At 37.7% G+C, this 20,286-nt stretch overlaps 1 protein-coding gene across 6 annotated transcripts in view; it reads right to left on the bottom strand.

Annotated features, from left to right (window-relative positions):
* The window catches only part of LMBRD2 (LMBR1 domain containing 2), a 51,760-nt gene that overhangs the window by 29,258 nt on the left and 2,216 nt on the right, over window positions 1–20,286 (bottom strand). For 3 of the 6 annotated variants that reach the window (XM_080679008.1, XM_080679012.1, XM_080679009.1), the window contains exons 2-9: window positions 12,956–13,191; window positions 12,601–12,698; window positions 10,697–10,792; window positions 8,029–8,196; window positions 7,480–7,690; window positions 3,926–4,000; window positions 2,476–2,589; window positions 2,038–2,221 (exon numbers count right to left, since the gene is read on the bottom strand). In XM_080679008.1, coding sequence (XP_080535134.1) covers window positions 2,038–2,221; window positions 2,476–2,589; window positions 3,926–4,000; window positions 7,480–7,690; window positions 8,029–8,196; window positions 10,697–10,792; window positions 12,601–12,698; window positions 12,956–13,129 — 1,120 coding nt within the window. In that variant the 5' untranslated portion in view covers window positions 13,130–13,191. Of the gene's footprint in view, window positions 1–2,037; window positions 2,222–2,475; window positions 2,590–3,925; window positions 4,001–7,479; window positions 7,691–8,028; window positions 8,197–10,696; window positions 10,793–12,600; window positions 12,699–12,955; window positions 13,192–13,987; window positions 14,088–16,158; window positions 16,306–20,286 lie in introns of those variants that run through there. The other 3 variants (XM_080679010.1, XM_080679011.1, XM_080679013.1) reach the window with 3 other exon arrangements.

The following is a 20,286-nucleotide window of genomic DNA, read 5'->3' as shown; positions in this document are numbered from 1 at the left end:
TCTCATTACAGCATCCCTGTGTCCAAGCAACACCTTCATCTAGTATTCCAACTCTACCGACTGTCTCTGCCTGGACCAACAGTCCATTTATTCCGTCACCTTTTCATTGCCACTTAACACCTGATGTCCTTTATTGCTTTCTTTACCAGCTCAGATTCCAGTCTTTAAGGCGAACCATTCCCCAATGTCCCAATCCTTTTGCTTCCTCCCACTTCCTTATACTTGCTAAACTAGGTCATTCCGTGGCTACCCTGAGCCGGCACCTGTGGAGCAGGTCACTGAGGAGGAAGTCACACAACTTCGTTGGCTCGCCTCACTTTAAATTCTTAATCACCAGCCTCAAGTGGACCCCGAGCACTGCCTGGCTAGCCTACTGCAATCCACCCATTTTCTCCACGCACAGTCTCCTAAGCAACTATTTTGTACCTTCTCTTCTTTCCTCCACAATCTCTTACTCCCAGAACTTCACTGACAAAACAGAAGCTGGCCAAAGAAAACCTCCCCAGGCTTCCCCCGTTACATCTTCTCATCTGCTCAGGTACATCTGTGCCTTACCTAGGCCCTTCTCTTCACTGCTCAGTTTCCCATTTCATCTGCCCTATCCGTGAACACTGCCCCCACCATCCTCTTCTGTCTCCTCAATGTCCCTCTAAGATGCCATTCACAAACGACCTCTGTAATGTCTCTTGACCCTGCCATCCTCCTTTGGCTGCTACCTCTTGTTTCTATTCCCTTTTATGAGGAAAACATTCTGAGAGTTTTCTATTCTTATTGTTCCTACCTGCTCTCCTTCTTATTTTTTTTTTTTAAAAACTCCAATCAGGCTTTTTATACCCTTACCCGACCTCACCTCTCTGAAATGCAATGGGCAAGTCTTAGTATTCATGATACTCGACCTACCTGGAACATTTGAAAAGGTGCTTTATATACCCTTTTCCTCAAAAGACTTCACTGTCCTAGTTTCCCTATCTCATCGGCCACTCCGTTTCTAGTCTGTTCTGTGGGCTCCTCCCCATCAACCTGATGCCTAAAGTCTGGAATGTCTCAGGCTTGGGCCTCAGACTATCTCTTCTCTATCCCATCACTTCTTCACTGATTTATCCCCACCCATGGTCCACCTACCCATTAAGGACCCTCTCATTTATATTTGCAGACCACACTTCTGCTCTGAACCCTGATTTCTACAGCCAACCACCGACTCAGCATTGTATTTCTATCGTTATGTGGATGCTGACTGTCTTTCTCACTCCAAAGGGCAGAAATTTTTATCTTTTCTCTTCATTTGATATATATCAAGCACCCAATAATACTTTCATATATGAGTTCAAATATCTGTCGAATGAATGAAAACAAGTGTCACATCATTCCCTCATTTAATTAGGAAAGATCCTCATTGAAGAAGATGTCTGAGAGATTTCTTATGACCACCATCATGTGTTCATACTGAAAATCAAACATACAAAAGAGAGTCATAAGCATCTACTTGAATACCTAAGGTAAACAGAAGTTTTAATACCGTGACACTGGTATTTTCATTAAATTCTTCATATTAAACTTGATAACACTGAAGAAAGTGTCATAAATAATCATAAAGGAGAATAGAATAATTATGCTTATTGAGCACAGGTTTTGTAAATAGATTAATAAATGTAAATACTCAAAGAGTACTTCTTACAGGAATATTTTTTGTAATATGTCAAGATTGAAGAAGTTACCCAAGTTTGTGATGTGAAATTACTTAGAATTCTAATTGCTTTAAGTATATATTATACATACAAAATATGCTTGATATAGCACACATATTTTTGCATAGAATTTTGGTTGTCTGTGAAGTCAGTGCAAAATGATAGATTATATGTCAAATGAAAAGTAAAATAGTTTTCTTTGGGGGGAAAGTTTACCAGACACATAATATTACCACTTGGCGTAAGTCAAATAATACAAATACAATTCAACTTCACATTGGTGAAAATATATACATTTTTCTTCAGAAAAATTATCACCATTAAACTTTGAAATTTGCATCAAATTACATACCAACTGTAGGACTATAAAAATATTGGACAAATCTATTTTCTGGTTCTGGCGATTGAAAAGTGTGAACAAACTGATGAGTAGCACTAGTTTCATTTTTTGCTACATCTTCTAGATAAAATGCTTGTTCCAGAAGGATCTGCCATTGTACTTGAGTTCGACGGTGCCTCTGAACTGAGTAAATAACCTAAGAAAGAGAACAGGGGATATCCGTCAGTGTTCTGACCCAACGGTGTTCAGCTCCCCGTTAAGGAGCATGTTTTGGTTGTTACTACAATGGGAAGTGCTAGTGGCATCCTGGATGGGGCCAAGGAAGTTAACATTCGGAAGTATAGGTAACAGTTATGTTCAATGAATGATTCTCCCTTATTTTCTGTGGGCAGTAGTTATAAATCTGACTGAAATATCATTAAATAATATAGCTTTAATTAATAAAGTTACCTGTTTATGTAATTTCACCAGACTTTTTTCACTTGGATAGGTATTACGCTTTTCATCAAAATCTTCGTAATCATCCATGTTCCTACCCATTTTTTCCTGATACTCTGTAGGGCACTAAAAGGAACAAGCAGATTTTTAAAAATCTTATTTGCAAAAAGACAAAAATTTTATTTTTATTAGAAATCTTTTATTCTGAGGCATTTCTAATTTCCTCAAAAATATCTTCCTTTATTGTCATCTCTAAATAGTTGGAGGTTTTGTGGATAACAGTTTTCTGAAAATGTTTTAAAAGATGCATTGAGTCCTGGACAGTGGCTCAGCCGGTTGGAGTGTTGTCTCGTACACCAAAAGCTGTGGGTTCACTTCCCAGTCAGGGCATACACCTAGATTGCAGGTTTGATCTCCAGTTGGGGTGCCTACAGGAGGCAACTGATCAATGTTTCTCTCTCACATTATTGTTTCTCTCTCTCTCTCTTAAAAAAAAAAAAAAAGATGCCCTGAGTTTCTTCTTACTCTATTAATATTAATCTTTGTGCTCAGAAAAACTAGCTGGGGATGAGTAAGACGGGGAACATACATGAAGCACCTAGTATTTTAAGAGGATTTTTCTAGGTAAGCACCTAATGAAACTGTCAGTTATTTTCCCAGCTAAATAATGAAGAAGAATCACAACAAATCCAAGATGTTGAATTTTTAAAAGAATGGTATAGAGAAACAAATACATGCCTTAGAGTTATCTGCCCTGCTATTAGTCATCTATTATCTATATGAACTTGGACAAGTTAGTTAATTTCTCTGAATAGGTCCCAAAAGGTATCAAATATGAGAGAAATGATTAGAGAAGTGATTCTCATGACTATTATCTTAGCCAACAGAACGCTAGCTAATTATCAGTATAATAAATTTAACCTATAGGAAAAGAGATAGTTCAGTGGTTCTGTAGCTGCAGAGAAGATATTTGGGGAGCTTATGTGTTGAATAATCATTTTTGAAAGTACATGAGTACTCTTAGTGCAATAACAATACAGTAAAATCTGAATTGTGTGGCTTCTTATATAAATATCGTGTTAAATATCTCACAACGTTATTTATTTTAGAAAGCTGATCAAAACAGATTATTCATTCCCTCACTTATTTTCTTACAGGAGCTATGCCTTTAGTGACCAATGACACTTCATCACTGTGCTGTGGCAGTTGTTTGTCACACATTACTAAACGTAACCTCTACATCCACATTTCAAAGCAAAACATTGCCAATAATTAATGTTAAACTTGTAATGCAAAGGAACAAATTCTACATACACACTACTGACTGATGGTATTTCCATAAAAATGAAAAGCAGTTGCAAAGACTTCAGTCATAGGCTGTTTTCATACTTTCCTGATGTTTTTATTATAATATAAAAAATTATATTTCAAAGGAAAATAGATGCCTGTATGATTTAATTACCTTTTTAAGTATTGTGTCAACACATTTTCTCAATGGGTGGTTATACTTGATGCTTTCATTCACTTTGCGAACCTCCTATACAAATAGTGAGAAAAATGAAAATATTTCCACTTCTATACATTGGCTGTTTCAAATCAGAATGCTCTAGGTACCATATAAATATATATATATTCTCACAAGTTTAATTTCAACTCAAAGTATTTAGCATTTACATGAAGTTCCACTCACTGAATAAAAGTTCTTAAGAACACAAGTAAAAATACAAAGTTATACAAAATGGGGCAAAAGTAGGTTTCAGTTGTGAGTTTAATACAATAGTTAATAATAACACAAAAACTGTTTCACATACTCACAACTGTAAACCTACTATTGCTCCACCCGGTATAATAGTTCTCTGTAGATCCTCACACTGATTACCTTCTAGGTTTACTCTCTTATCATTTTCTTACTTGGCACACGAAGATGGATAAACACCATAAAAAGTCACAAAGGATCAAACACTCTGCAGCCCTGAGAGAACAGGACTATGCTCCTTTACCTGGCGTATCAACTTAATTATCTCATTATCTAAAATACAGGGAGGAAACCAGAGGCAGCAGAACAGGTACCGATGTCACGAAGCACAAAGCACCCAATCCTTTCCAGCAGAAGAGCACACAGCTCATGATTCACCCCATGTCTGTCTATCAAGAGCACTCTACAGGCCCGCACTGTGCAATGTCACCACATCCCATACCAGAGAGGGTGGTGGGAAGACAGGGCGTCATAGCTGTTTGACTAAGATGAGAGTCTAGTGATAAAATAATTAAATAAGCGATTTTATGAGTATGAAAGGCATAAAGGGGATAGGGGAAGGAATCTTTAGAACCAATAGTTCTAAGAGAATCATAATATTCTATAATTTTAATAAAATTTTGTAAAAGTTGGAACTACTGTTCTGGATAGAATAAACAGCATGTACAAAGGCCGGGAATCAAGGAAGAACCAACCAGAAAATTAAAAAGAACATTCTGCTTGTTGGGTAGAGAATGTCCTTAAGGCATACAAAACTGGAGGCAGGAAAACCATCTGGCATATAAAGTTACGAAAAAATATTTGTGACTTATATGACAAAAAATTACTGCCATTAATATATGGAGAGCTCTTGCAAATCAACAGGAAAATGGAAGAATGCAGAAATGCAATTAATTGGCTGATAAATGTTGGGAAAGATATTCAAGCTCACTAAAAACAATTAGGAATTTTAAAGTGAGAGTAATCTTCTCACAAAATTATAAAAAAAAAATGTGGGGAAACAGGTCTCTGTACACAGTGAAATGTGGGAGGTAATTTAGCAACACCCACCACAACTTTAAACATGCAGAGCCAATGGATAATCCCTATGGAAGGCACTGCTCCTGTCAAGGCTAATGAGCTTGGAAACGCATTATCCAAGTAGGAGTGGTGAGGAGACCGCTGGGTAACTCAGCGGGGGAGCTTCCATGATGGACTGGTCATTACATAAGAAGCGTGAGTAGGAGTCAGTCCATCAAAGGAGGGGGCAAGGATATTCCACACGGAGGGACAGCACGTACGGAGGCCCTGGAGCAGAAAGGAACAGTTTCACGGAACCGGAAGTGCAGGGTGGCCTCGGGGACAGGAAGAGTGAGGGCCTGAGAACGGCTGGCCGGCTGAGGAGTGACGGCAGCACGGCGCTCTGGTGTCCTCAGTGACACTTTACTTTGAGATCCATGAGTCAGGGCTGAGCACGGGGGCAACGCGACGAGACTTGGGTTTGTAAAAGGTGCTGGAAGCATCATTATATTACAGTTTTTCATTACTACGCAGCCTTAAAGTTTTCTTGACTTGTTAGCAAAACTTGAATATGAACTAGTTATATATTTACATCTGAAATATTACATATTTCCTTTCCATTCTTTCATCGTATTAAACCAAAGTAAGTACTGAAACAGTTAACTATGGATATTTGCTGTATTTGTTACAGAAGTAAGTTTCCTTCAAAAGTTTGTGATTTTTACAAAGTGTGGAAGGTATTTGAAATATTGGCTTACTTTCTTCACATAAAACAACATAACTTTGAGCTCTGTCATTACTGTGCCTAATCGATTCTTTACTACGCTGGCCAGACAACATGCGTGAAGTCAGGCTAACAGGCAATTTTCAGCAGAAATAAGTAGCTATTTTTCCCTCTCCCAAATCTGCTTCCTTGAAAAATGACAAAAGGTAGAAGTAACTTCTTTGGCCCTGTAGCAAACACCCTTTGAATAGTTTGACAGGGCTTATAAATTTTATTAATGCTTCAAAGAGAATAATAGACACACGGATGTAGTGTACATTCACTTCAGAGAGAAACATAAAAACACTAAACTGGTTTTTATAAAACTGCGTTTGGAAGATTTTATAGGTAGCTGAAAAATATAATCACTAATTACAAAAGTAAAGGTGACTGAACTTTGTGGTCTGTTATAAGATGTATTCAAGACCAGTGTGCTTTCCCTCAACGTTCACTATTCATATTCTCGTTCCACGCTCTACTCTGCACGCCTCTACCAGACTGATCACCCTACACACAGAATCATGGCTCCTCCCTGCTTGCAAGGTGCAACGATTCCTCACTGCTTTCAAACTGTGACAGTCAAGGCCCCGCTCCCTGGCAACAACCTGTTCTTCAAACCTTACAAACTTTATCTTTCCAACACAAACCTGATACTCAATTAATGTGGTTTTAAAACCTCCTGATATCGGACCAGGATGCCACCAGTTATAGAATATTCTACCCATCCTTCCAGGCCCAGCTCATACTTCACTCCTCCTCTGATCACTATTCAGAAGTGAGACCTCTCTATACTAGAGCATTTCCTTTGTATAATTCACATCACATTCACCATCTATAATAATAAAAGCATAATATGCTAATTAGACAGGACGACCTTCCGGACAAAGCCAGGGCTGCGAGGGAAGCCCGGGTCCCGGGTGCCAGAGAGAAGCCGCTGACGGCAGCCAAGGAAAGGAAGGCCTACTCTTACACGAATTCTGGGCATCGGGCCTCTGGTATAATATAAAGGACTGTACAGTTCTCCAATGCTAGGCAGCCAGTATCCTAATGGAGAATGAAGCAGGAATTACCTGAAAGAGAGGAGAAAAGAGCATCCCAAGAGCTTGGGAATGATGTGCCCAAAGAGAAAAGAGGCAATGAATGCAGTGGTTAAGAGTAGGGGTCAGAGGCCCGGCTGGCCTGGCTCAGTCGTTGAGTGTCAACCTATGAACCAGGAGGTCATGGTTTGATTCTCTGTCAAGAGCACATGCCCGGGTTGTGGGCTCAATCTCCAGTAGGGGGCGTGCAGGAGGCAGCCAATCAATGATTCTCTCTCATCATTGATGTTTCTATCTCTCCTCCTTTCCTCTCTGAAATCAATAAAAACATATTTTAAAAAATAAAGGGCAAAATTTAAGTCTAAAGTCCATCCGTGTGCTAACAACAACAACAACAAACTAACTGCGTATCCAAAAGGAGATACAGCGTGCTGTTGATTGGAAGGTTTAAACTTGCTTACCTCCATGACATCCTCTAAAGTCTCTTCTGCATCTGCTTTCTCTGTCATCAATTTGGCTGCCTTAAAATAAGTTTTCATAAGTAGATAACCTCTTTTTGCTCCATTCCAGTATGATCGAGGAATTTCCACCAAGCCATACCCCAACAGTAACACAAGAAGAAATAGACCCCATGTGTTTGCAGCAGCAATCCCAATCGTCTGAAGCTGGTTCCTAAGAGGACAGAAGCAGAGAGCTGTGATAAATTTTTCCAACAAAACGGTAGAATGAAACCATCTAGTGTTAAATGGTTTTTCAGAGAACAATCACCCTAAAGGATGGCTAACATTTTACATGAAAAAATTAGACCTTCAAATCCTCAACTACCCTTTTAGTAACAGTGCATGTTATTCCATATTTTCCTTCTTAGTAACATGGATTATTCAGATATTCTTTTTGAGGGATCTAAAGCATATACTTAGTTATGTTTCTTGATGAAATGTGTTTACACCTACAAATATGAGATAAAAATTTTATAAAATGAAAATATACACAGAAACAACGTTTCTTACCATTCTAAGTGCAGATGTGGGTTTACAGCTACATAAATTAGAAATGCTCCAAAAATGAGCAAGTAGGTGCCATAATAGATTGCATTCTCAATCAGTGCGGTTTTGATCTTTCCAGTGATGGAGAACCCTCCTGATCTTGCATATGACTGCATAAAAGGTAAGAGAATCCTAGACAGTTGGAAAAAATATGATTAAAAACACTTGATATGTCTTTGTAATTTCAAATACCAGAAATATGTGAATCTCAATTTTATTGTACAGTTCTTTTCACAAATGTGATTTTGAGTAATTATTAACACCAAACAAACTTGAATATTTTTGTAATACTAAATACGGGGGAAAACAGAGCACATTCCTGGCAACAAAGAGGCCACAGTAACCAGCAGAAGATATAACAGTGAGTGATTTATGATGAGTCTAATAAAAAGACTTGAAAGCCTTTATGAAGAGCAATGAGTAGCCATTTTCTTGAACCGAAAGGAGACATGATCAAATTTAGTTTCCTAAAGACTGATAAGGCTTCAACATGGAGAATGCACTTCAGAGGAACAAAATTGGAACTATTTGTGTGGTAAAGAGCAGGAGGGGAGGAGACTCGTTATCAACGCACTGAATTTGAACTTCCTAGGACACATGCCCAAGGAGCTGCACAGGAAGTAGTTGGCTATCCAGCTTCTTAATCCAGGAGGCAGGATGAGAAATACAGATAGATCTGAGTCCTCACCGTATCAATGGCACTGAAGTAACATCAGCATATGAGTTCTGGAAGGGTGAGTATGGAGAATGAGGAGCAAAGAACCGAAGCTGACCCCCGAGCAATACCTAGTTTTAAAGGAGGGGTAGAAAAGCAAGAGGACGAGAGGCCAGCAAAGGAGACTCAGCCGGAACAGCAGAAAGGCCTGGAAGAAAACCAAGGAGCATGCATGGCGGAGAAACCCGGAGAAGCACGTTTTAAAGTGGAGAGAAAACAACAGAACCAAATGCTGCCGAGAGGTCAAGTAAATGAAGAATGTGTGTGTGAGTAGAAAAATGGGGGCAGAAAAGAGTTCAGTGAGTTGAGGAAAGAGTAAGCAGTGAGCAAATGGAGGCACTAAATCAGACAACTCATTTAAGAAGTTCGGCTGGGTAGGATAAACTATGATATGTTCATAAAATGGACTATCTTATAGAGATGAAAAAGAATAGTAATACACATCACACAACAGAAAAGAATCTTCCAAATATATAAGCAAAAAAGAGAGGCAAAACGTAGACTATATACTTCTGTTTCTAAAGTTCAAAAACAGGCCGAACTCATCCATGGTGAGGGAAGTCAGAATCATGGTTCTCTTCGGGGAGGGTAAGCCTGGGAGGGGGTATGCGGGAAGCTTCTGGGGACTTTGTCAATGTTCTTTATCATCATCTGAGTGCTGGTTACACGGGTGTGTTCACTTTGAAAAAAAGTCAAACCAAACAAAATCTGTGCAGTTCTCTACACTAATTTATCTTCAATTACACAGTCTCCAAAAAAATATAACCGTGATAAGGAATAAATCCTTGAGGCGGAAGACAGAAAGTTGGAGAGGGTTGGGATTTGAGAAACTTTTTTTTGTTTATTTTTTATTTGTTAAGGGTGAGAGAATTGTGCATGCTTTGCCCAAGCACAGGTGAGTACAGGTGACAAGAGCTGGAGGGAATGGGTCCTTATTTCAGGAAGAGGGAGTAATTTTAAGAGAGGGGAAGGAAGGAAGGATGGGGGAGAGAGGTGGGTAGATTTGTTGGTGAGAAGCTACAAGAGCTGCCAGCTGACGGCTTTTATCTTTACTGTGAGGTTGACAGTAAAGATGTTCAAGGAGAGAAGGTAATGTTTCTAGGATATGAGAGAGAGAGTCACCAGGAAACAGCAGAGGCTTGAAATGACTGGAAAGATTTGTTGTGAGAAGAGCAAGCAGACTGGAGAAACAAAGGAACAAAGTCTGGCAACGCTGAGGGCCCAGCTGAGTTCAATGAGCATCAATTTACAGGGGCACTACTCTCCTCTGCTGCTGTGGGTTTGCTCTTGCAACGTTTAAGACCTCTCGTTTTAGAGCTCTCGTTTTAGAGCTCAGTTGCCTGCCCACTTTTTAAAATGTTCAGTGGCAGTGAAGTGTGAGTCTACAGCAGAGCAGAAGGACAAAGCTCTAGCAGGTAGAAAAAAACATTTGGAATGCATCGCAGGTCAATGAGACCATGGCTATAATTAGAGCTATGCAGCGAGAGTCAGGTAACACGATGACCAAATGCGGGACCCTAGGGGACATTAACACTGAGGAAATGGACCACAGAAATGGAGCCCATGAAGGAAAGGCAGAAGGTTGGGCTAAGCAAAGGGTGATGATGGCCTTGGCAAGAGCAGATTCACACAACAATGGGGCTGGAAAAAGACTGAACTGGGTAGAGAAGGTCAAGAGAGAAAGCAATAACTAGAAGGCAACATTGACAAGGAAAATTATTCTTTCTATTTATTGTTTGAGTTTTTCTTTTCATTTCTTTTCTTTTAAGATGGGAAAGACTTAAAGAAGCAGAAAGGGAAAGGGAAAAAATAAGTAGCATGAGTAAATTCTAAAATACGAAGGTTCAATGAAAAATAATCACTTCTCATTTTACTCTAGCCAATATTTTAAAAATGTTATCCTTCACTGCCACTTACCATGTTAAAAACTGCGATGTCCAGTATACTACCCTCCAGAAAATTGGCATGATTCCATCAGGAATGTAACTCCATGGCTTGAAACACGGATGTGGACTGTTTGATAACAATTTAAAGCAAATTAATCATAAATGATGACTCATTACATGAATTATACAATTAATTTGTATGTAGCAAAGTTTATTTGCATCCAGATTTCAAATTATTGACTCTTAACTTGTAGATTTTTATGTAAAACTTAAAATTCAAAGCTGATTGTCAAACTAAACAAACACACACAAAGGGAACAAAACAGTTTGGGACACAATGTTCACCCAATAGATTAGTAACACAACAGTATTTAAAAACAAATGCACTGTGAAATTAAATCTCTGATACGATTCCCTTAAATACTGATGATTACCTTTAAAATACACACTCACCCCATTTGTGGGGTTGGTTATTTTGGGGAAGGGGAGAGGGAGGAGAAAGACATTGGGTGATTAATTCCTGGAAACTGAAATGCTAACTAATCAGTCACTCTAGCATAACTCCTATGGAGACATATGCCAGCATCTATACATAATTCTGTTGGAATTCTCTGACGATACATGTACCTGACCATAGAACAGTCTTTCTAGACTGTAAGGGTACCCCATTCAGTCCCAGGGCTTTCCATATGCACAACTGCTGCTGATCTATGTCCAATTTTTCGTGATGCTGCAAAGGCGAGTGCCTACATTTTACATTTACCCTTATTCGAGTTAGAATTAAAAAATAAAAGTCACACAAAGAAGCATGCAAATACTCCTTAAAGCATTGGCAAAAAACACAGTCCACATTTGTTAGCTTTCCCGCTAAGCCCGTGTGCACCTGAACAGTAAGCTACCCATACTGCCGGGGTTAGCCCTGTGTAGCCAGCTGTGTAATTCTTTTGGGAAGGTAATCGCTACGAGCAGAAGAGAGCTGACAATTTTTCAGTGCAAAAATTAAAAGGCAGAATTGAAATCAATGATGAGAAACTAACGTCACTCTAAAATATTTTCCTAAGAAAGTCTGCCATTCTTTGTCTTTTCTATTATGAGATTTCTCTGGTGGATTTTATCTTTTACAAGTAAATGTGTTTTTGTCCTATGAGCCACCATCTACTTTAATACAGGCAACATGTTCTTTAGATTCTCTTCAATAGTGTATCTTGAGGGTTGAAAAAAAGTATGCAATACAGGCATAAACATATACTTCTCTCCTACCGTCCACATAATTTTCTCAGTAAGACCCATTTGCAAAAACATGTTTAACATTTTTTGAAATAAAACATTCATCTTAGAGTTGAAGGTGAACACACACACACATACACAAAAAACACTAGTTTTTTTGCTTGGAAAATGAGTATGAATTCAATAAAACCTTTTGGTAATTTGAACTTGATTCATTTTCAGTCTAAAACTCCAACGATTTCAAATATCCCACATACAGAATTACCTTCTTGTCCTTTAATACTCAACCTTGCATATTAGGCAAGAGAGAAAATGCATGCCCCATTCTTTAGATCGGAGAGCAGCTGAGATGAAAAACAGCTTTCGGAAATCACATTCCAAAAGGGGTTGAAGCAGGATTGAAAAATCAGGCCTTCTCTAAGTTTCTCATTAGCATCTACTGAAAGGCCTTGTGCACAACAATCACTATTTAAAATTGATGTGATATTTAAACTTAAGCAAAATAAAATGTAATTAAAAGTCTATCAGCAAAGGATGGAGGTGGGAGGAGGGGGTGAGGAAAGAATGAGAATAAACTTTTATAAATATAAAATCCAGATGGTAAACACTGACAATTTTTGAACAATTTGCCTTCTACAATATTTAAGGAAGGAAGGAAGGAAGGAAGGGAGGGAGGGAGGGAGGGAAGGAGGGGAAAAGATAGAATACCTTGGAGCTGGGGTGGCAGTTGCGTACAAGCCTGTAATGTTGCTGTTCTCAGGAGGGCTTGAGTTGGCAGCAGCATGCTTGCATCGGTTGTATATTGTCTAAAGCAACAAATACATGGTTTAAAAGTGAAAATCAAAAGGATACCAAGAACTTGAGGGATATTGGAGTGTATCAACCTATCTACCCAAATCATCTTCCTGGCTATGCTTTTTAGTGATCAAATTCATATAATGACATTTAAATTGAAAATAAGTATAACCTTACATAATTTAGTGGTCTTGGATCTAACCTATCTCAAACATGCTGTATGATTACAATCATCTTTTATATTGTGAAGATCAGTTTCACCTCTTACCGTACTAACGTCCAGAGGCAGTATGAAGACAATAAGAAAGCAGAGATACCAAGCTAGAAGTGTTCCAACAATTACAAGTCTATGCTGTTTCTTAAAGTCTCCATATCGATGAAGCAGAAATAATGCCAGAAAAAAAACAAAAACAATCTCGAGTCCCAAAGCTGCACCACTCATTATTGAACGTTCACTCTGACTAACCGAAGGAATTCAGTACAGGGCTGGATCATATCTGTAAACTGAAAAAAAAAAAAAAAATGCAGTATTAACATAGGGCACAAGCACTTGGAAATTTCCTAAATATTGTTTATTCGTGTATGAATAAATTCTCTGGAAAACTGTCAGGCTTTAAAATGGACTATGAATAAGGTAGAAAGGATAATTCCTACTCTCAAGTACTTATATCTTACTTTTAAAGCATATTTTGAAATTTCAGATAAGTTATATCGTCAAGAAAAAAACATTTTAACAAAATTTACATTAGTTCTAAAAACATTACAAACTAAGAGTACTAGCTGTGAAGTTTCAATACAGTTCATTTGGAGCTTATTCCTTAATGTTATAAATCCTAATAGAGAATTTTATACAAATGTACTACTGACTAGATCCTAGGGAGTTAGATATTTGATAAAATAAAGTTTTCCAAGTCATCCATAACCCATTTTCTAAAAGAGGGAGAGACAGAAAGAGAGATGAAGAAAGACTATTTGAAAGCAACACTTCTTTTGTTTTAAACAGTATTTTTCTTTATTGCTAATCTTACCTAACAAATTCCAGAACTGGAGATTCTTAATTCCTTTACTGCTTCACAAAATATACTTATCACTTTCTATTTATCTATATAAATCTTATTTTCTTTTTAAAAAGTTACTTTACCTATTTTATATGCTTAAAAACTTATCAATGACTATTGAACAAAGTCATACATTAAAATTATTTTTATTATAGATGCTGACATAATAAACAAATAGTTTCATTAATAAACATAAGCAAATAGTTTATCTGCTATCTCTTTACTCTTATAAAATCATTTACCTTGCCCGGCCAGTGTGGCTCAATGGTTGAGCATCAACCTATCAATCAAGAGGTCACATTCCTGGTCAGGGCACATGCCAGGGTTTTGGGCTGGATTCCCAGTAGGGGGTGTGCAGGAAGCAGCCAATCAGTGATTCTCTCTCATCATTGATGTTTCTATCTCTCCCTCTCCTTTCCTTTCTGAAATCAATAAAAATATATTTTTAAAAAATAATAAGACAAAATAATTTACTAACTGAAGGCGATATGTACTTTTCACCTTTGTAAAATCAATGCTAGGAATTTTTGTTTGTCTATCGACTAACTAAGTATTCCAAGGCATTGATTAATTCATTAATTAACATAGAAGAAAGATTGTGATGCCACCCACCAAAAGAAAATAAGGCAAAATTAATAAAATACTTCAAATCAACAAACATCTCCCACCAAAACTAGTTACAAAAAGAACAAAGAATATTTGGGTACTTTACAAGCTAAACTTAAATCTATGTAAAAAAATCATAAAAACACAAAAGTAATATTTAATAAACTATTTTATTTCTTTATATTGTTGAAGTAGTTCCTATTCCTCTGTACATTTCAACCAAATTTTCATTTTTCTTAAGTATCTAAAATTATAACTCTTTTGTCACTATCATCATATCCTGCTGTATTTTTATACTAAGCACTTATCCACCTGATATTACACATATTCTTTATATTTATTGTCTCCTTATAAGCCCTCCCTCTACCCCCTCCCCACTCACACACAGATTCTATGAGAGCACAGGCTTGACAACTTTATTCTATAAACTATATCCCAAGTCTCTAATCTAGTGTCTGGCATGTAGTAGAAATTAAAAATATTTGTTGAATGAATAAATGAATGAATAAAAAACATCACTGTTTACTTTAGTATATATTCTTTTTATTACTGCTGACTTCAAAGTCCATGTAAAACTTGTTATGGTCTCCAAAATTGATTTTATAAATACCTATTACAACGCAAAAGGCTTAAAAATCTATCCATTACTACTACTCAAAATTTCAAATTTCATAATCTATCCAAAAATGTACACCAGCACAATAAAAGTAAGTCAGATCTTATTTTTAAGCCAAGAATAGATTAAATGGTTGGTTAGGCAATATCTCAACGTAGGCTGTGCTGATGAAACCATAGCCATCTTCAAGATTCAACTTCCAAAAAATTTTATTCAATGTGAATTTAACATAATTATTACCAGAAAATTTCCTTAGGGTTTGGCATAGATATTTATTTGCCTGAAATTGTCCAGTGCAAGGAATATAACAATCATAGAAAAAAAAAGACTCACTATCAGAGATTATCGAGGAAATGCTAAATAAAGTATGGCAGAATCAAACAGGAGAATATTACTGAAGTATAAGAAATGTTTGTTAAGATTATTTAATAACCTTAGAAAATTACCATAACATTAACTGAGAAACTAGATCCACACATTTTTTACATAACATGCATAAAAATGATAAGGCAATGAAATACATGCAGATTTCAATAATAGGTGGAAGATTAAGGGCATAAGCAAACAACAAAACCACAGTTATAAACACAGAACTTGCTAATAATATGTTTTTTTACGATGACTGTTTTAGTCTGTTTCATCACCAGTACTTTGTTATAGACGAATAAACAGAATTATGAATCCTTTATTCTAGTCATAAAGAAATGATTTGTTTCATCTCTTCCCACAGTCATTATCTCAGTCTCCTATTGCTGCTGTAAACCATTACTGTAACTTGGTGGCTGGCAACCACACACCTATCTCACAGTTTATGTGGGTCAGGTATCTAGGCACAATGTGGCTCAACTGGGTTCTCAAACTTGAAATGAAGGTGTCAGCAGGTTTGTGTTCCTCTCTGGAGACTCCAGGGGAGAATCCATCCCTAAGTTCATTCAGGCTGTTGGCAAAATTCCGGTGACCGTTACAGAACTGAGATCCTTAGGGGCTGTCAGCTGGCATTTGCCCTGAGCTCTCGAGACCTCATCCAGTCTTTGCATGTGGCCTGTATATCTGCGAGCCAGCAAAAAAAAAAACACAAACACAAAAAAACGCTCCTCAAGTCCTTCTCATTCTAGGAATCTGACTTCCTCTTCCGCCCTCAGCTGGGAGAAAGCTCCGCTTTTAAGGCTCATCTGACCTCATTGGGCTCACCTACTTCCAGGGATTTGGGTAGAGCTCTCCTCACTGTTTACCACAGCATCTACTTCTGGTCAAGGTGAACTCCTGCTGCCTTGTTAGGACACAAGGTTAGGCCTGGCGGTCCATGAAATTGGAGATAGGAATTGGGTTTTCCCCAACCTGTGATGAGGGAAATAATAGTTTTAAAGTCTATATCTTGACCTTGTGCCTAAATTCAAGTGAGGAATTATTTCTTGCAGTCCAGAATTATAGCACTTTCTAAGGTTCCTTATGAATTCCTGTTTTTATTATTTCAGCTGAATAACTTCCTGCCCAAAGTTAGGGATGCCTCCTTATTCTCCACCTGATTTAGTTATTTGCATATTAAATTCATAACATAACTTCATTAAAATCTAATAAACAGATTGGTCAACTCCAGTTTGGCTTATTAAAAAAAAACACGCCTCATTGCCAGGAAGGGCAGCAATTTGGCAATGTGTATCAAAGACCTTAAAAAAGGTACATACCCTTTATTCTAGCAATTCCTCTTCGAATAACTTAAAGAAAAAGCAAATGGGAACAAAAATGTATATGCAATGTTACTTTCTACAGCAGCATTATTTAAAAATGAAAACATAGCCCTGCCAGTGTGGCTCAATGGTTGAGCATCGACCTGTGAACCAGGAGGTCAGGGTTCAATTCCCAGTCACGGCACATGTCTGGGTTACTGGCTTGATCCCCTCTCCCTTCCTCTCTAAATCAATAAACATATTCTTTTAATTAATAAAAATGAAAACATAGAAACAACTTTAGTGTTTGTACTAAATAGTCCAGGAAGTCTTAAAAATACCCATCAGTCTCATCGTGGTCCATTGCCTTTTTGAGAAAAACAGGAAGGGTTTCATAAATCATTAACCCTGCTAACTTGGCATGACTGATGGGAGCAGAGATCTGTGCCTGAATCAAGGACTGCCTAACAGAAACACTCCACTGCAGATAGCGATTAAAGGAGCCCACCAGATTCCACAGTTTAGAAGAAAAGTGAGCCTCAGAGAAACACTGCAGAGATGTCAAAAGGGCCATGGGTAGGATCTGAGGGAGAGTATATATCAGAAACACACATATATGCATGGACAAACACACATCAAAATGCTAACAACAGCTGTCACAAAGTAGTAAAGAGATGACTTCTACTGTATTCTTTGTGCTTTCTTGTGTGTTTTTAATTTTAAATCATGAATATGTATTATTTTGACATTTTAAAATCATTTAAAAATCAATATAGTGACATGAAGATAAACTATATGGCAACTAGAAAATAAAAAATTCTGCTGCAGCGCTATTAGGTGCCTAAAATTACAACTACTTTAAAAGACAAATGTTTTATTATGTCATGATAAATCAACTCTAATAATTGTGTAACTTTATGCAAATGAAACTGTTAGCCGTGACCAGGTGGCTCAGTTGGTTGGAGCATCAGCCTCTACCCCAAAAGGTTTCGGGTTCGATTTCCGGTCAGGGCACATACCTAGGTTGCCGGTTCATTCCCTGGTCAGGTGGGTATAGGAAGCAACTGACCAATGTTTCTCTCTCTCTCTCTCTCTCTCTCTCTCTCTCTCTCTCTCTCTCTCAAATCAATAAAAACATATTCTCAGGTGAGAATTAAAAGAAAAAAGGAAAAGAAACTCAAATGAGGATAATCATCTCACAAGAGTTGCTATGAAGATCAAATGAGATATAAAAGTAAAACACCAAGTAGGGGTTCCAGACACAGAGTAGGTCTTCCATACATTCTTGTTACTAATCTCCGCCTCCTTCATATCAAGTGCTTCTAGAACATAAGTAGCTGCCACACACACACACACACACACACACACACACACACACACACACACACTATGCTTTCTGCTTCACATTCGCGGTGGTTATCACAGCCTGGGGGCATCCTCATTCCTATAAAATAAAAACTGATCTTCACTCAAGAAATTGCTCCCCTTGCCTCACGTGACAAATTGGGAGTTCATCCCTAAGTCTGCAAGGTAGCCCAAACACCCCTTCGTGGGACCGTTGTGGACCGTGACAGAACGCCTCTCAGAGCCATGTGGAGCAGGTGCACTGTATGCCAGTGTCACACAGAAAGACAATGCCATTCTTCTAGGAATATGCTCAGAACAGAGTAGATCAAAATGGATCATTTGCTGAACTGTACACAGGTGCGGCTGTGCAAAAATAAACTCAAAGGCAGAAGACGAAATATGCCTCTGACCACAAAATTGGTCCTTCTAATATTAATGAATATAGTAAAAATGACAAAAGAAAATGCTCAAATGTGAAGGCAAACCCAAATTCAGTCCCATGTGATCAGAAATAAAGAAAAGATACTTAAAGCTGTTGTAGGGTGGCATTAACCCCACAGCAGCAAAAGCAGATTTTACTCAAACTCAAAATGCTAATTCATTCATTCAATCAAATTTAAGTGCCTGATGTGTAGGCATCGTCCACCTTTCAAAATACCAGTTCTGAAAGTCTTCAACATTTAAAATCCAAATCAGTCTCTTACCAACCAAGATACTGTACAATATTTCTTTCAAATGCCTTCCATAATTAGCATGTTAACGTTACTGACTTGGAGTACTGTTCCCTAAGTACTTTATGGTTGGTGATGATTTTTCAGGCTAAATACACTTCAAGTGGAACATTTAGAGGTTAAGACTATTTTAAAATTTGAAGTATTCCAAATATTTTCCAAAAAAAAGAGAGAGATAAGGAAAGGAAGGGAGGAGGGAGGGAGGGAGGAAGGGAAGGAGAGAGAGAGGAGGGAGGGAGGGAGGACTGGTAGCAATTCAACACAAAACTTTTATCAAAAGCTAAGATTCTAAAACTGAATGAAAAATTTCCAACTAGAACCTAAGGATTCATCACAATCAGACTGCGTAACCTTAAATATGTATCTCTACTCAGCTATTCGGAAAAAGTGGGAGCCATCTCAAGATCCTAATAATGAAAAGGAACTAGAACTACATAGAAGTGAGTGATGCAAGTCAACAATTCCCTACCCCCAATCAAAGTTTTCATTTGCCAAGGTAATCATTATTCTCATGTTTAAAGATTCCAGGTGTAGGGAGAATTCAGCTTAGAATTCAGATAGAATTCAAGAGAATGTCACCCCCACTTTAAAATGTGAAGGAGTCATAACTGAGTTGGCAAACCAACCAGGTGAATTGAATTCCAAAGTGTGCCAAGCCATCTGAAGATAGAGGGACACATAAAAACTGTTTCACCTTTGGCGAGGCCTAAGAGAGAGACAGCAACATTGTGAGCAGGTAAGAAGAACTGTAATGCATTCCTAAAGACTTTAATTAAAGAGATTGTAGGACTTACTTTGATCATTAAAGAATGACCCTTAGAATCCTTCCTAGTAACAAAATAAATTCTTTTTAAAACAGGAAGAGTTAACATTTAGTGTGTTTAGACAACTGAATGAAACCTCCTAACTCAGTAAGAAAGGACTGTTAGTACCCTTGTTTAATAAAGGAGAAAGATGGCAGAGAGGCAGAGCTGGGATTCAAACCCAGGCATCCTGAGTACAGAGCCTCGCTCACAATTAGGATACTACACATTCTCTTCTCCAGTCCTCCTTAAATTTAACGCAGTTTAAATTGTTTAAATAATTCATTTTGCTCAGTTTTTATAGTGAACAAATTACAGACATTCCCTATGAATTGTTCCCTTGGATATATCAAGGTAGAATGCTAAGAAAGCCATGTTTAATATAGAATTCAACTGAGCCTTTTTACCTCGCAGGTAAGACCGCCATTACTTAAGGATAACATATGACTCTAATCTACATGGGAAAAGTAGAAAAGAAAACACAGAACAAATTAAATTGGAAAAGAACCCTTCTTAATCTTTTGTTTCCTCTAAGCTAAAGAACATTTAAAAAAAACTAAAAGAATCTTAAGATTTACTTCATGCTGTGATGGAGCTAAGGAAAAAAGCAACCAGCCTTCATTTTCAATAGAATCTTTTTTCATATTTGATGTTCAAGAACATTACTACACTACTGAATACAGGTGCACCTTAGAGTCAAATGTAATTTCCAGTCCTTGTTGGCCCCTCCTGTGCACTGATCTTGTAACTGCGTTCTTCCCTCTTTGGGTG

The sequence above is a fragment of the Plecotus auritus genome (assembly GCF_963455305.1).
Source record: "Plecotus auritus genome assembly, chromosome: 7".
In the NCBI taxonomy this organism is placed as follows: Eukaryota; Metazoa; Chordata; class Mammalia; order Chiroptera; family Vespertilionidae; genus Plecotus; species Plecotus auritus.
The sequence above is the reverse complement of the archived record's forward strand: the minus strand, read 5'-3'. Positions and strand labels throughout refer to the sequence as shown.